The sequence below is a fragment of the Pagrus pagrus genome (assembly GCF_965226575.1).
Source record: "Pagrus pagrus genome assembly, chromosome: 2".
Classification (NCBI taxonomy): Eukaryota; Metazoa; Chordata; class Actinopteri; order Spariformes; family Sparidae; genus Pagrus; species Pagrus pagrus.
This window is the reverse complement of record NC_140186.1, coordinates 30,529,043-30,545,247: the sequence shown is the minus strand read 5'-3', so window position 1 is coordinate 30,545,247 and position 16,205 is coordinate 30,529,043. Positions and strand designations below refer to the sequence as shown.

General features: G+C 40.6%; 1 protein-coding gene across 2 annotated transcripts; it reads left to right on the top strand.

The window, feature by feature from the left end:
- Positions 1 to 35: 35 nt before the first annotated feature.
- On the top strand, positions 36 to 10,871 carry LOC311271115 (E3 ubiquitin/ISG15 ligase TRIM25-like). 2 transcript variants are annotated; one of them, XM_084376596.1, is made up of 12 exons: positions 36 to 126; positions 448 to 1,051; positions 1,316 to 1,411; positions 2,123 to 2,356; positions 2,634 to 2,802; positions 2,992 to 3,018; positions 3,287 to 3,337; positions 3,611 to 3,742; positions 4,617 to 4,709; positions 5,102 to 5,242; positions 6,274 to 6,333; positions 6,428 to 10,871. In XM_084376596.1, exons 2-12 carry the CDS (start codon positions 464 to 466, stop codon positions 6,958 to 6,960), a joined length of 2,124 nt encoding a protein of 707 aa, XP_084232722.1. In that variant the 5' UTR covers positions 36 to 126; positions 448 to 463; the 3' UTR covers positions 6,961 to 10,871. The 2 variants fall into 2 exon arrangements, with proteins under 2 accessions (XP_084232722.1, XP_084232723.1); XM_084376597.1 differs by lacking the exon at positions 2,992 to 3,018.
- Positions 10,872 to 16,205: the final 5,334 nt, after the last annotated feature.

Here is a 16,205-nt window from a genome sequence, read left to right as displayed (position 1 = left end):
ACAATCTCGATACTGGACCAGTGCAGTGAAGTCACCTCAGTGACACCTCACTGTGGGAAGCTGAGGTCCGGCGTCGTCGAGCTGGACTAAGTTACGCACCACTCACCGTGTACTCGAGGATTTAAGGTATTGTGGAAGATTTCGTCGAAATATATGAACGCGTTTTACTTTGCGAGGTGACTGTTCGCGTTTTTAAATGTGTGAATGTAAATATGAATGACAAACTCGACGCGAAATGTTAAACCTCGTCTCGAGATACGTTCAGGGATTCACCGACTGCTTTAATTAACATTAGCCGACTACCTTGCTCACAAAAGTACGACAAATAAGAAGAAAATCACCGACACCGCATGATATTTTGCGTTGGAACTAAATTGAAACGTTAAGTCTGTACTTTCGTTTTCTTGTAACCTACTTGATAAGTTAAGTTTCGTTTTTCCCTCCCAGCCTCTGACGTCTCATCATGGCCGAAAAGGAGTTTTCTCTGATGAGTCTGGAGGATGAGCTGACCTGCAGCATCTGTCTCAGTCCCTTTGACTGTCCGGTGACCATCCCCTGCGGACACAACTTCTGCCAGGACTGCCTCCTCGCCACCTGGAAGGACACCTACAGCTGTCCTCAGTGTCGGACCCTCTTCGCCACCAAACCGGAGCTGAAGAAAAACACGGTCCTCAGCAGCGTCGTTCAGACCTTCAACCTGAGGTCGAGCAGGAGCGAGGCCAACCTGGTCGTAGAGGAGAGCAAGGCTGAGAAAGCTGATGTGGTCCGCTGTGATACATGTATGGAGGCAGAAGCGTCCCAGACCTGCCTCACCTGCATGGCCTCTTTCTGTGAGGAGCACCTGCGGCCTCACCGGGAAAACCCAATTTTCCGTCTCCACCATCTGAGTGAACCTGTCGGGGACCTGTTGGAGCGCATCTGCCCAGACCACCACAAGCTGATGGAGTTCTTCTGCAGCCAACATGGCCGACCAATCTGCAGCATCTGTCTCCAGCAAGTCCACAAAGGCTGCACCTTCATGTCTCCTGAGGAGCAGAGGAACCTGAAAGAGGTGTGTGTTTGTCAGTTAGTTTAAAGGGGCAGTTTACCCAAATCAAGGGGGGAAAAAGTCTAATTTACCTCTAGTGATAACTATGTGTAGTATAGTTAAGGTGTTTTTGGCCAGGTTATGACATATCCACCTCTTGGACTAAGCTCCAAATAAGTTAGTAATTAGTCTTTGTAAGAAAGGATTCTGTGCAAAAAGTAGATCACCATCCACTCTGAACTGTATCTGGCTGAATTAACTGAATGTATCATATTCTTCTGTTTGAAGTCGGACCTGAGAGGCAACTTGGGTTTGCTGGATGGGAAAATTAAAAAGAATGAGAATGTTGTCTCTCAAATGAAGAACATGGAGAACAAGCTCAAGGTAATGCTCAACATTTGACAGTTATTGTAATATTCACATACATGGGAAAACTAGTGCATTGAAAGAAGAAGAAGAAGACGCTTAACTAAAATTAGAAATACATGAGTTGAAAAAGACTGTACACTAAATTTGACATGATTATTATTGACTGATAATGTAGGAGGGATTACTGTAACGGCTTCTTACTGGTGTGCATACTTAAACACGAGGATCCGAAAACCATTGAACAATTTATTGAGTGAGGAGTGGGGTAGATACATGGATGAATAATTTTTAATACTGTGGATCCTCTAAGCTAAGGAAGGAATCCTTTAAGCCTTCACCAGGATCAGGTTTAAACTTTTTCTCACAGGTAACTATACTTAGTGGCTCCAGCACAGTGCAAAATGTACCTACATAAAATTCAGCAATACTCATACTCAAACAGCTGTAAAACATTACATCATGATTGGTGTGGTAGCATAGTCTTAAAAGGATTGAACAGAACACACCCAGTCCTTACATAACCTCCCCGTCTCTTATCTCCTACTCTGTGCACAGGTGAATTTCTCCAACCACTCCTGGTCGAACAGAATTGACATTCAAGCATGAAACTCTTAAACCATGATTCCTGTTCATTTTCAATCGATAACAATGAGTTTCTGTATTGTGTTTAAATAATTTTGTCTTGTTACTGATATGTTGGTGGATCCTCTCATGATCCTCCCCTAGGACTCGGCGACCAACAGGAGGAAGGCTTTGGCAGCTGAGTATCAGCAGATGCGGGATATGTTGGCCCGAGATGAGCGAGATGCTCTGAATGCAGTGGACCGTGAGCTGGAAAGTGGTCAGACCAAACTCAAAGGTCTCGTGAAGAAGTTCACTGAGAACATTGATATTATGAGCAAAGCTAAAGAAGATATCCACAGTCTCCTGAGTCAGTCCCAAACTCTCGCCTTCCTACAGGTGAGACACCTGTGATCAATTTGCATAGTATCGCACATTTTTTTAATAAAAACTATATAACCAGTCCTGTATAATGTCAGTTAAGTGTTTACTAGTGTTGAAAAATGTTCACACTAGGGATAAGATTTTATCTACAAACCATGGTATAAATAAGGCACAAGAATATCTCATTAAAACTTTGAGGATTGACCTTATTTAATCTCTGCATATGCATTATCTAGGCTGTTGTTAATACATTTTTGCTCCAGAAAACAACATTGTATTCCTCTCCTCACAGGCTTCATTCAACCTGCCCGCAGCCACTAACTTTGAACCTCACACTCCTCGAATCAACCTGGACTCCAAGAAGGTGACAGCAACGCAAGTCTTTGCTGCTGCACTGAAGGAGCATCTGACAGAGATCTTTAAACAGCCTGTTGAGGCCAGACTACTCAAACTTAAACCAGGTGAATCTGCAGGAACATTTTTAGTGAGAGATTATACCTGTTGAGAGGTAAAATGAAGCCAACAATGTCCAACTTAAACCAGGCGACAAATAGTGGTCAGATAGTACCAAATACATCAAATGTCAATTTTATATGAGAAGATGTATTACGAAAGTATAATGAAGCCAATCATCATCATTTTTTTTGCAGAACTTAACACCAGCGTTGTTGTATCAGGTGAGATTGTGTAATGGAATACTGGAAATTAAATCAAAAGTTGACTTTAGTTTTGTGTTTTTGGACTAACCGTTTGAAATTCAGAGAAGATAAAAATGTGTTGCCTTGTGTAGTCATTGTACCTGGGATCTTCAGGGACAGCTGTAACTCAGCAGGTGGAGCAGATCGCCCACTTCATGCAGGGTTGGTGGTTCGATCTCCAGCTCCTCCTGTTAACATGTGATGTGTTTATAAGTGTATATAAATCCAGTCCATTTACCATTCACAGATGAAAAAGCAGTTCCTGCCTCAGGAAGTACTGGATCTCAGCAGGAATCTGGTATGTTCACAACATGTACCTATGTAACAAAATGTTTGCCAATGTGTATGACAAAAACATTTGTGGATTTTTGTATGTCAGTACATAACTGCGTTGTGCATACTGAATCTCTGAAGTTTCAATAAGATACCTTCATATGTCTTTGTCTAGCATATATGCTCTTTGAGAGGGTTAAAAAAAAAAGTCTTAACAAGTTTAGTAACACATGACTCTTCACAATGTGATAAATCAAAATGTCTTCTCACTACACCATCCTTGTTTTATAACTACCAGAGCCTCAAAAGCAGAAAAGAAAGCCCAGGTCCCACAGTCCTGGTTATCCACCCAACCTGCGACCATACCAGCCATTTCCTGTGCCTCTTTATAGGATGCATGAGGGCTTTCATCCACCCCCGTATTATCAGGGTAAGTCACCAGGCTCTTATAGTGGTCTTCCATTTAGGGCAGGACAAAAGACAAATAAGTAGGGAAAAAAACTTATGAGAAAACACAATATGAGTAGTTATGGAGGAACAACTCAGGAATGCTGTCATAACATTTTTAATGAGTAGTTCCTGAGTAATGCTTTATTCAAGGACTCTCAGTAGGAGTCATTACTTGTTTGCACTGCTCTGTGGCGGATTCACTGTTAATCAGGAATAACTCATGAAGACAGAACACACTGAGGGATACTATATTAATAAATCATTCAGCAATGAGTTGTTCAGAAGTACCTGTGACTCCAAGAAAAGAATACTTTCTTGGTGAGCTGCTTCCTGATAAACCACAGAGTGGCACAAACTAGCAATGACTCATTAGTAATTACGTAATCATTAGTTATTCTTTTTACTACTGCTAACTACTCATACTGAGTAGCTACCAAGTGGTCCCTTATTACCTCATGATTACCTTACTATTACCTACCATTTTTAATAATCATGAAGGGGTGTGGCTCATCATTAACTTCTATATATTCCTCAATTCAGAGATCTCCAGGACCTACTCATTAACAATCCATTAATTGTAAAATAATTCCTCAGTCATTCCTCAGTAACTACTCACATTTTTGTGTAACGTATTGTAAGACTGGACTGGTTTCAGTTGAATGAAAGGTGAAACCTCTTCAAGAAACTGAATGTCCAGTTGCCTACAATATAGCACTTAGAATAGAATTGCCATGACCTGGCTGACTGAGAACCTTCATCAATGTATTGTAAGATGTTGCAGATGTTGGTGCATGTGCAAGTTTTAGTTGGAGATGTCCAATTTTGGCCCTTTCTTTTCCTTATTTCCATTTCAGAGGCACACTGGGCTCCAGGGCAGCCCATACTTCCCAGACCCCTCAGTCCAGGTTCTCAACCCCAAGCTCAAGGCTCAAAGAAGAAACCTCAAAGTGAGAAATTGTCAATTCTGTAATAGACTTATAGACGATGTAACAATTAATGACCAGGTTATTCGGTACATCTAGCTGTAATCAATGTTCTAATGCAATACATCCTTAATAAAGGCTGCAATGTTCTGTTTTTGAAAGATAAGTTAATTCAACGTAACCGTCATATTGGAGGCTATAGTTTTGGTGCTGCTAAATTGTATTGTGTTATACTGAGACATGTGTATAATATTTTGTCCACCCCATTTATATTAATGAATGAAGTCTCCCATGCAATGTGTTACTGCAACTACCTGGTAATAGATAATGGCTGAATTTTCATTTTTGAGTGAACATTGCCTTTATTTTCACTGCAGTTAAAAACTAACATGTTTTTTATTTTTATTTTATTTTAGAACAGACCAAAAAAGCACCCCAGTCCACTGAAGCCAATATGGGAAATAAGAATAAATCCCAATCAATAGAGAACCTGTTGGATTTTGGAGAGAAAGACAAACCCAGAGGCTGTACTCCTGGAGCTGAATTACTGAAACCAGGTAGACACCACTCACCATCCACTGAAAAAAGCTCTTCCTCTGATTTAGCATTGCAACATTGTCGGACTAATGATGGTTATTAACAGAATATATTGTATATCAAAGTCTATGCAGCAGAACCTAAGATATTTACTGGACGCAAAATCCACGAAAGGCTTCACACAGCTGTATTCACAAATGAATGCTTGCATCTAGTCATGCAGGGTTCATTGAGTTGCTGGACAGCCTGAAAAAACGGGTTGAATTTTGTGGAAGTTCAGCTCTAAATGAGGACGGAAGAGTTGGCTGTGTTAACAGTGTAGTTTTTCTCAGTTAAGTCTACTTCTTTATGATGCCTGCGGAGATGTCCTGCCACAGTTGTCGTGTTGCCTGTGGACGGGTATGCTACACGCGCATAGCATAGCTTACAAACTGTGGTTTTCTTGTCGACAACGCAAACGTTGTTGACATAACTCACCTGGAACGCAAAATATTTCCACAAAGTAGTTCAGCCAACTTCGCTGACATTCATCACCGGAGCAAAGAGCGTTGAAGAAACCAACAGACTGGTCCTTCCTCACGCTGTCCGCCATCACGCTTCCCTCCATTTCTATCAACCTTTTCTGCTTCAGTCATTGTTACTCTTGTGGTTTGCGGTTATTTTGTGACTTGATTTGTACAGTTTACAGCCTTCTATGCTGTTGCTCCTGGATTTCTTTTTGTATAATGATGCAACTAATAAACAAAAGTGCGGTGATTCGACTGACATAATACAAGTCGACTCGAAGTCTTCACGACTGATGATTCGAATCAATTCAAGTTTTAGGGGGCATCCTTACAAATGCCAGACATACATTGATGACACAAAGTACTATTATTAATTTAAAAATGCAGGTTTTCATACCAACATGCATCCCAAGTTGCTAGAAAATGCACCTTGAAAATTTGGATTAAACATGATATGTAAAACTGGTAGTTACCCTTTTAATTTTTGAAAGCTTTCACTTGAAATCCATGATCCTGATGACTCCTTTTTCTGTCTTCTGTTGTAGAAACTTCCAACATTCCACCAGACATAACATCTGCTGAGAAAAGAACTGAACTTCTGAAATGTAAGTAGATGAGTGTAGCAGCTATATTTCCCTGTTAATGATAATAGCAACCATGTTTTTTATGTAAATGGTCTTTTCTTTCTGTCTCTACCAGATGGCACGGTGCTCACATTAGACCCAAAGACGGCCCACAAACGCATCTCCCTGACTGAGGACTTCACTAAGGCCTCTGTGTCAGATGAGCACATAAACTACCCTGATTCCCCTGAACGCTTTGCAGTCTGCTCTCAGGTGCTCGCCTCAAAGGGTTTCTCCAGAGGGCGCCACTACTGGGAAGTCCGACTGAGCAGCAACAACTTCGTTGGCATCGGCTTGGCTTACAGCAGCATTGACCGCAAAGGTCCCACCAGTCGACTGGGCCGCAACGCCCAGTCCTGGTGTGTCGAGTGGTTTAACGTCAAGCTGTCCGCTTGGTATAACAGCAGTGAGACCGTGCTGGTCAATCCCAATCCAAAGCGTGTAGGTGTGCTGTTGGATTGTGAGGAGGGCACTGCTACGTTCTATAACGTTGCAGACAGGGCATATCCCTTCCACTCCTTTGTGTTCCCCTTTGCTGAAGCGGTGTATCCAGCTTTCTGGATTTTCTCAAGTGGCTCTAACATTACATTGTGCAAGCTGCAGGCATGAGGAGCATATGTACATAAATGGCATATGCAAGAGCACAGTCAGCTTGTTGTTCTACCTTCTCTTATTAATAATGCAAAAGAAAGCTTTTCAAGTTGCATTTAGAAATCCAGTCTTGAATGGTTTTAACAGTGAACACTTGAGAATATATATACAAAAAAAATATGCTGCACATACCCAACGTTTAAAGTGGAAAACCAATGTTGTCTGTGCAGTTGCAACTGAATGGCATATTTGTGGTGTCTGGATGGGTTAGGTGAAACAATGATTAACTCCACTATTAGTGCTTATTACTGCTAGTACCATTCTGTTAGGTCTGCTTTATACCAAGGAAATGAAGGAATAGATGGTGGTGGTTATTCTCAACAGTTACTGGCATCATGTAGCTTATGTCCTTAGCTGTTGTTGTTAGTTGTGCTTGCTGTGATTTACAGCTGCTGACTGTGGGTATGTGACCATAAAAGTGCTTCTCAAAACAGAGTAAAAGCAATATCCTTCTGTTTTTAAGTCAAGTCATTGTGACTCACTTATATGTGTGTCACTTCATAAAAAGTATTTAGAAACTAGGTAAAAAGCTAGGAAAAAGCTCCTGTTTAGAAGGAAACAAAATGCTGTATTTCATGGCATGAGCAGGGTAAATGATCAGGATGTTTTTTCAATAACCTTTATTGTAACAGATACAGAAAGTATTCATCAAGCAACCAACAATATAACTAACTACAATGGATATCAGTAGAGTGCATACCTCCGCCAAGGCCCAGCAGTCCTCTTTTGTACTCACTCATAGATACGAGCCACATAAATGCGCCTGATTTCTTTTTAGTCAAGATCCATGTACTACACCTTGAGAAATTATTGAAAATGTCAAAAAACACTCAAATACACGTTAAAGAAAGTGAGGAAAATTGTGTCCGTCCCTTCATCCAGATCCTCACCAAGAGTTAATATGTTCTATTCTCGGCAGAGACCCATCCTCAATCCAAGTTTCTCGAAAAATCTATTCAGTACTTTTTGTGTAATCCTGCTGACAAACAAACCAACAGACCCGGTGAAAAACATATCCTCCTTGGCGGAGGTAAAAACTCAGGCGGGCTGTCAACAGTTAGTTTCAGCCGGGTGTCTTGATGGAATGAAGCTGGGAGGAGCAGAGATTTGATCTACTTCCTCCTTTTCAATGCTCATAACAGAACGAACACACACACCCACACTGTTCACTTTCTGTACAGCATGTGTGTGCTAGTGTGTTTCCTGTATTTATATGCAGATTATTTACACCACATTGTAGAATGGTTGGGAATACGACTGGATAAAGAAGTAAATCAATCACATCCCTCTCAAACATAGGTCATTACAATTGATATGATTGGAATGATTGCTTTGGTTTATGTTGGAGTTCGAAGATATTTTTTTCATATCGGTCCATTTCAATATGTGTCACGATATGAATAATTTCTGGAGACCTTACAAATTCCCTTAAGCTTAATATTCTCTAATAGTAGATTCGGAAATTGAAAATGACTAAGAACTGTACAAGCTGTGAACAAAAACATTGAATTCTTCTTGGTTTTTGCCGACACTCAAAAGTTTCCTCTGAAAAAGTGCTTGTTTATTCAAGCTATCTGTCTGACTTTTGATATAAAAACATAACATGCAGTTAAGCTAACTCAACTAACCCCATTAAATGGGTTTTACATTCCCTAAAGATTCCCTTGTGAAGGGCCAGAAATCGAGTTGTCGGGCCAATGTGATTGGCTTTCCATTCTGCACAAGCAGTGTACCCTACAGACGTATTGAACCTTCTAATTTTCATCTTGATGATTTTTTTCATTGATATAAGCAAATGTGTTGATTGCATCACCCAGCTCATTTCCTTAACTTTTTGACTGATAGGCTGATGAGAAAAGAAGTCATATAGACTCTGTTCTTATCAAGTTTTGACAGTCTCTTTTTCTTCCTTTTAACTATTTTTCATGGCATTTTGCCTTGATTGGTGGAGTTTGAGCCAGGAAATAATAAGAGGAGAAGGAAGGGATAACATGCAGCGATAGTCCTTGATTTGAACCTTGGATGTCATGCTTGCATGGAATGCCCCATAGAATACAAAGCTGTGCTATTTATTTTATGTCAATGGCAGGCATTAGACCAGCCCAACAAGCCATCAGAATGCTCTGTTGGCTTTTTGTAAGGTGGTTGGACGCAAGTTAGATGTTTAGTTTCACAGGGGTAAATTATTTGTTGTTATACAAAGTTTACTCTGGCCTGTAAGATGTGTTTGCTAAGGCACACTGGTGACATTGGTTACAGTGGCTCATTTCCTGCATTCGGCAACACTGGAGCACATCAGTGGTTGGTCAGTGTCCCTACTGGTCACTTTGATTTAGACTTACTACGAGTGTGCTCATCTTGCAGGTGCTAAATGGTGTACTAAGCTGTGGTTGTCAAGCAGTATAGATCTGTCTATGCAACATACAGTACATTAACAGTGAAGTCGGTTTGAACACAGTTTGAAAGCAGTTCTCTTTGTTCGTTCTGACAAAGGAAGCCTAAGTACTAACCTCACTGTATTTAAAGCAGCACTAGGTAGTTTGGACTCATTACTACCCCCAGCTGGTTGAGAAGCACAATTATCTGTTACCAGTGTCGTAAATACTGTCGCTGTATGAGCATCCCTGGGTAAAATGAATACACGTGAATTTGTTGACGGAGCTGGCATATCACGAAACACGCCGCTTGGGCGTGAATGTGTTTAGTAACGTCTGAAAATATAACTATGTTTTCAGGAGTTACTAAATACAATCGCAAGTTGACGTTGTGTTTGGTGTAATAACTACAACCAACTTGGTACGACAACAGTAAGTAGCGTGTTAACATTACTGATAACTACAATAGCCTAACGTTACCTCCCGACCACACCGTTCAACAATTACATTGGTTATCTGCATGAACTAAGGAATCTGCAAGCTTTCAAGACAAGACGATCATAGTGTTTTAGTAAGTTAGTCATCGTTTACAGTCACTACATGAAAACGTGCAAGCTATCTGAACGGACAGTTTAGATTATCTCCCGGCTTTATTACGGTTATAAACTGTGGACAAATAGTGCCCCACATAACAACAAATCAACTCAAAGTAAAAGTCGGTAAGATAATAAATATGTAATATGTAATATGTAATATATGATATCCAGTGGCATCAAGGCTAGGTCGCCATCAGTCTTGAAACCCATTTCTTCTTTGAGCTTGCAGTGCTTGAGTGTAAGCACTTTAGGTATGAACCTTTATTTTCAGGTGACATGCCAATATTTAAAGGTGCAGCACATCACCCCAAAGTCTGAAGTCTAAACCTGTATAGTGAAATCTACTGTTTTCACTTTGCCGTTGCTTATCACAATAGAGAATTCTGGTTTGCGAAGCTTTGTGAACCTACCGAGAGCATTCCCAAACTATAATCAGTGTCTAATTACAGATATTGTGTTGACACTGGTTTACTCTCACTACCAACCATCATTTTCACAATGGGCGTGTCTTTGCATAGCAGACTACAAATAAGATAACATTCTTCCTGCAACATTTGACATTATTTCCTATGGCTTCTGTTATGGCTTGTAAAATATATCCTAGATCAACCTCTGACTCCTGTGGCTCACAGATCATTTTGCTTTTTGTTGTTTATGCTGATCTTCAACTGAAATATCGTTCATGGTTCTTTATCTTCATCTATTTGGGTCCCATTGCATTGGATTTGACTCTGTTAAGTTAACATTAAACCATCCTATGTGTCATAGACACAGATTAGATTAACTATGAATATATGTATGTGAATGAGTATTGATATATTAGATGTAGTTTAATTGACATAATTTGTATTACACATTAAGCAATGATTGGTATCAATAAAACATGTTTTTCTCTTTCGCACACTTGTCTTTTGTCTTTGTTAGAGGCACAGGTAATTTAAGGAGCAGTCCAACATTTGAGGAAATTTGTCTTTTGCTGTCTTACTAACAGATGACAACATTGACATCAACTGATCCACAGAAACTACATTTATTTCTCAAAATTATTCTTTATTCTGATGAAGATTTAGAGGTCCATATTCCAAACCAGCCCTCAGTGCTTCAATATCCTGGAATATTGGTTTTACTGTCGCTATCAATAATATTCCCCAGAGGTCTGACACTGTTGAGGGATTCATACACACACACACACACACACACACACACACACACAGAGTTGTTGCTTTGTAAGTGGTCATGAGTCATCTAGTCAGCGGCAACACAGTTACTGTCTGAATGTATGGCAATGAGCTGGTGGCAACTGCACAAGCACAAGGTATGTGGGGGTAAAAGTAAAATATATACAGTATATACATATATATTGTGTAACGTTAGTGAACGTCCTGTATATATAGATAGTACGTGTCCGATGCTCTATACGTTTAATTCTATAAGAAAGTGATCAATTCTAATCTGTTGTTTTTCATGGTTATTGATTTTATAGGTATTTCCTTAAGTTTCTGTTTTTAATTTGCTAGTTTCCTTTTGTTTAGGCCTGATGCTTTTATTTTGAAAGCGCCACGCAGCCGTGTAAAAAAGCGCGCGCAGTAAACAACCGGTGTGTCGGAGCTGCGTGATACGCGAACGGAAGGAAGAGGTTTCGAGCTAGCGATCTTGGAGCAACTTCTTTGACAGGACCGAGTGATAGACAGGCGGATGGCGGCGTCGTCAGCAGGAAGTGAACGAGGGAAAAGTAATCGTTGAAATGCGGGAAATTCAAACCGAATTGAAGATACTTTCTTGACGGCAGTTGAGCACGACTACTCCGTGAATGGATCAGAAGTAGACAGTTGGGCAGGCATGGATTATGATGAAGGGAGAGATGAAAGGAACGAGGGGAATATGAGGGGACGGATGAATGAAAGAAAGCAAGGAAAAGGGAGTAAAAGAGTAAGAAATGATAATGATGAGAGATCTGAAAGTGAGGAAGAAGTGCAGGAACAAGTTCAGAGGGAAAGGACTGAGAAGTGTATTGTCATAATAAGGTTTAATGAAAAGGGTCAAGAAAACATGAAGAAAATCAACCCGTTTGTGTTAACAACAGCTTTGGCAAGCAAGATAGGGGAGATAATATATGCCAAGATCCTGAATGATGGCAACCTATTTGTGAGATGTGCGAATGAAGAACAACTTGAGAAAGCACTTAAAATAAAGGAGATAGGGAAACTTAAGGTGGCAAGCACATGGAGGGTGGGAGCACAAAATGGTGGTGGATGTAAAGGAGTAATTACTGGGGTGCCAATGAGTGTGAGTATGGAGGAACTAAAGAGAAGTCTCAAAGGAGGAAAAATAATGAGTGCACTAAGAATGAAAGCGACCAAAGAAGGAGTGAAAAAGGAAAGTGAAACGGTACTGATTGAATTTGAAGGAGAGAATATACCAAAGAAGGTGTTCCTGGGTTTTATGAGTTACCCAGTAAGAGTATATGTGCCAAAGCCACTGAGGTGCTTTAATTGCCAAAGGTTTGGACACACAGCCCAAAACTGTAAAGAGCAGAGGAGATGTGCTAGGTGTGGGGGTGACCATGAATATGGAAAGTGTGGAACAGGGGTGCAACCAAAATGCTGTAGCTGTGGAGGTGCTCATAATGTGGCATATGGTGGATGTGAGGTTATGAGACGGGAAAATAAAATCCAAAAAGTAAGAGTGGAAAGAAGGATCACATATGCAGAAGCTGTGAGGGTGTCAAGAGATCAGAACAATGTTACAAATGAACAAGGAGCAAGGGGGAGTCAAGAGCTACAACAAAGCACAGAGGACAGGGTTTATGTGGACAAAAGGGCTTTAGTAACATTCATTGCAGGAGTGATTAACAGTACGGCTGAAGTAAAATCAAAAAATGATGAAATTCAGCTGGTTGTCAAAGCAGCAGTGAATCATTTGGGACTAATGGGACTGACATGGGAAGAAGTGAGGGAGAACCTCACTAATCAGTCAAGCCAGGAAGCATCATGGATTGCTTAATACTAATTATGGTAATTCTATTACAATGGAATGCCAGAAGCTTACTGGCCAATGGCCAGGAATTCAAGCATTACATTAGAGAAATGGATGTAAAACCGGATGTGGTATGTATACAGGAAACCTGGTTAAAACCAACCTTAGATTTTGTGGTACATGGATATGCAGTAATAAGGAATGACAGGAATCATGGAGGAGGAGGAGGTTGTGCAACACTCATCAAACAAGAAATCGCATATAGGGTATTGGAAAAGGGAGATAATCAGGAATACATAGTTGTGGAAATTTGGGAGGGAGAGGAGGAGGTGGTTATAATTAACTACTACAATCCATGCAAAAGGTTGGATTTGGATATGTTACTAGGGATACAAGGACAAAACAGACGCAAAGTGATATGGTGTGCAGATTTCAATGCTCACAGTACAATGTGGGGGGGTTCACATACAGACTCAAACGGGAAAGTAATTGAAGAGTTGATGGAAGATAGGGATTTGGTCTGTATGAACGATGGTAGAGGAACAAGGGTAAACATAACAACAGGCACTGAATCTGCGTTAGACATCACATTAGTGTCTAATCCCCTGGCTGGAGTTAGTAACTGGGAAGCTTTGACAGCTACAACAGTAGGCAGTGATCACTATCCTGTATCATGCTCTGTGGGAGAAAGAGTGGAAGTGAGCCCAGGTGGTAAAATCTCAAAGTGGGTTTTTGGGAAAGCAGATTGGGATAAATTCCAGAAGTTGAGTGAGGAAACAATGACAAGGATTGACATTTCTGGAGAAATAGATACATTAAATAATCAGGTAACATCAGCAATTATTATGGCAGCAGATGAATCTATACCCAGGAGTAAAAATAAGATGAAAAGAAAACTGGTACCATGGTGGACAGAGGAGTGTCGTCAGGCGGTAAGAAACAGAAACAGAGCATTCAGACAAGTTAAAAGAACCCATAACATGCAGCATTTGATTAACTATAAGAAGGCACAGGCAGTGGTCAGAAGAACGATACATCAAGCTAAAAGGGGAAGTTGGAGGAATTTTAGCAACAAAATAGGAAGAACAACACCGGTGGGAGAGGTATGGGGAATGATAAAGAAGATGGGAAGAGACACAAGGGAATGGGAATATCCAGTTGACATCTGAGGAGGTAACAGCGGTCTCCAATAGGGATAAGGCAGAGATCATGGCCAAGTCATTCACAAAGATACACAGTTCAGAAAATTTGTCAGAAGAAGGGAGAAGAAGAGAAACAACAAAGAATCAACATCCAGGTGTGTTAGACAGAAGGGAAGAAACAGGTGATATAATTGATAAAGCATTCACTTTGGCAGAGATGGTGAGAGCAATAAATAGATCAAGACCAACGTCTCCAGGGAAAGATCAGGTATGCTATGTTATGCTGAAGCATCTAGGGGAAGGAGGGCTCTCGAAGTTGCTGTACCTTTATAACAGAGTGTGGGAGGAGGGAAAACTACCAAGCACATGGAAAGAAGCAGTAGTGATTACAGGCCAATAGCACTAACATCAAACATATGCAAGATAATGGAAAGGATGATAACAGAAAGATTATCATATGATATTGAAAAGAGAGGAATGCTGGCAAGTTATCAGAGTGGGTTTAGGAAAGGAAGACACACCATGGACTCAATAATAAGGCTAGAGACTGAAATAAGAAAGGCCCAGGCAAATAAAGAATCAGTAATTGCAGTGTTTTTTGATATAGAAAAAGCCTATGACATGATGTGGAAGGAAGGATTGTTAATCAAGCTGCACAAAATGGGTGTTGGTGGGAGAGTTTTTAACTGGATAAAGGATTTTCTGTTTGGAAGGAAAATTCAAGTACGGATGGGATCAGACTTGTCAAATCAATACACGGTTGGAAATGGCACACCACAAGGTAGTGTGATAAGCCCGCTACTTTTCATCATTATGATCAACGATATCTTCTCTAAGATACCAGCGGACATAGGTAGATCACTATTTGCGGATGATGGGGCCTTGTGGAAAAGAGGAAGGAACATGGAGTATTCAATCAAGAAAGTACAAGGAGCAATTAATGAGGTGGTGGAGTGGGGTTACGATTCGGGATGTAGGTTTTCAGTAGAAAAAACTCAAACAGTCTTTTTCACCAGGAAGAGAATTAAGGAAGGGATGAAACTAAGGATGTATGGGAAAGAATTAGAAAGGGTTGGATCATTTAAGTTTTTGGGAGTTGTTTTTGATTCACGGTTAACATGGAAAGACCATATCAGGAGAATAGAGGAAAAATGCAAAAAAGTAATAAATGTGATGAGATGTTTGACTGGTAGGGAATGGGGAGCAAGTTGCGCATCATTAAAAAGTATGTATGTGGCATTGATAAGATCTGTGTTGGACTACGGAAGTGTTGCATATGGATCAGCAGCCAGGTCTCATGTAAAGAGACTGGAAGTGATACAGGCACAGGCACTGAGAGTATGCAGTGGGGCTTTTAAAACATCACCAGTGCCTGCACTGCAAGTAGAAATGGGAGAAATGCCATTGGAAGTGAGAAGGATGCAACTGATGGCAAATTACTGGGCTAATTTGCAAGGACACAAAGATTCTCACCCCACAAAAGGAGTGTTGCAGGAGTGCTGGGAGAATGGGAGAAATCAGAGGGATAGTTTTGGTCGAGTAGGGAATGATATTGCCAAAGAATTTGGAGTAGTCGATATGAGGATAAGCCCTTTAGTAGTTTATCCGGTGGTGGCTCCATGGATGCTTGTGTGGCCGGATATAGACTGGTACTTGTTAGAGGTGAAAAGGAAAGGTAAAGGAAAAATTGATTTGGTAAGTGCATTCAAACACCATGTTCTGAAAGAATATAGTGATTTTACACAGGTGTATACTGACGGTGCTAAGAAACCTGAGACAGGAGTGACAGGGTATGGGGTGGCAATACCAGTAAAAGGAATTGGAATCAATAGAAGAACATCCAATAAATTAGGCGTTTACACAGTGGAGATGTTGGCAGTATTGGTTGCACTACGGTGGGTGGAAAAAACAAGACAAGATAAGGTGCTGATATTCTCAGATTCAACCTCAACCCTAGCAAGTATAAGGTCATTCCATTCAAAAAGCCGTCAAGACATACTATACGAAGTCCTTTAGTCAGTCACAAGAATAGCAAATCAGGGAGGTCAGGTAAAATTTCTGTGGGTTCCAGCGCATGTAGGAGTGAGGGGGAATGAGAGGGTGGATGAGTTGGC

Bases quoted from the DNA above. Each gene is read 5' to 3' on its own strand.
- LOC311271115 (XM_084376596.1), top strand. From the start codon at position 464: ATGGCCGAAAAGGAGTTTTCTCTGATGAGTCTGGAGGATGAGCTGACC. The intron at 1,052-1,315 runs GTGTGTGTTTGT...TTCTGTTTGAAG, and splicing joins AGCAGAGGAACCTGAAAGAG to TCGGACCTGAGAGGCAACTT. The intron at 2,357-2,633 runs GTGAGACACCTG...CTCTCCTCACAG, and splicing joins AAACTCTCGCCTTCCTACAG to GCTTCATTCAACCTGCCCGC.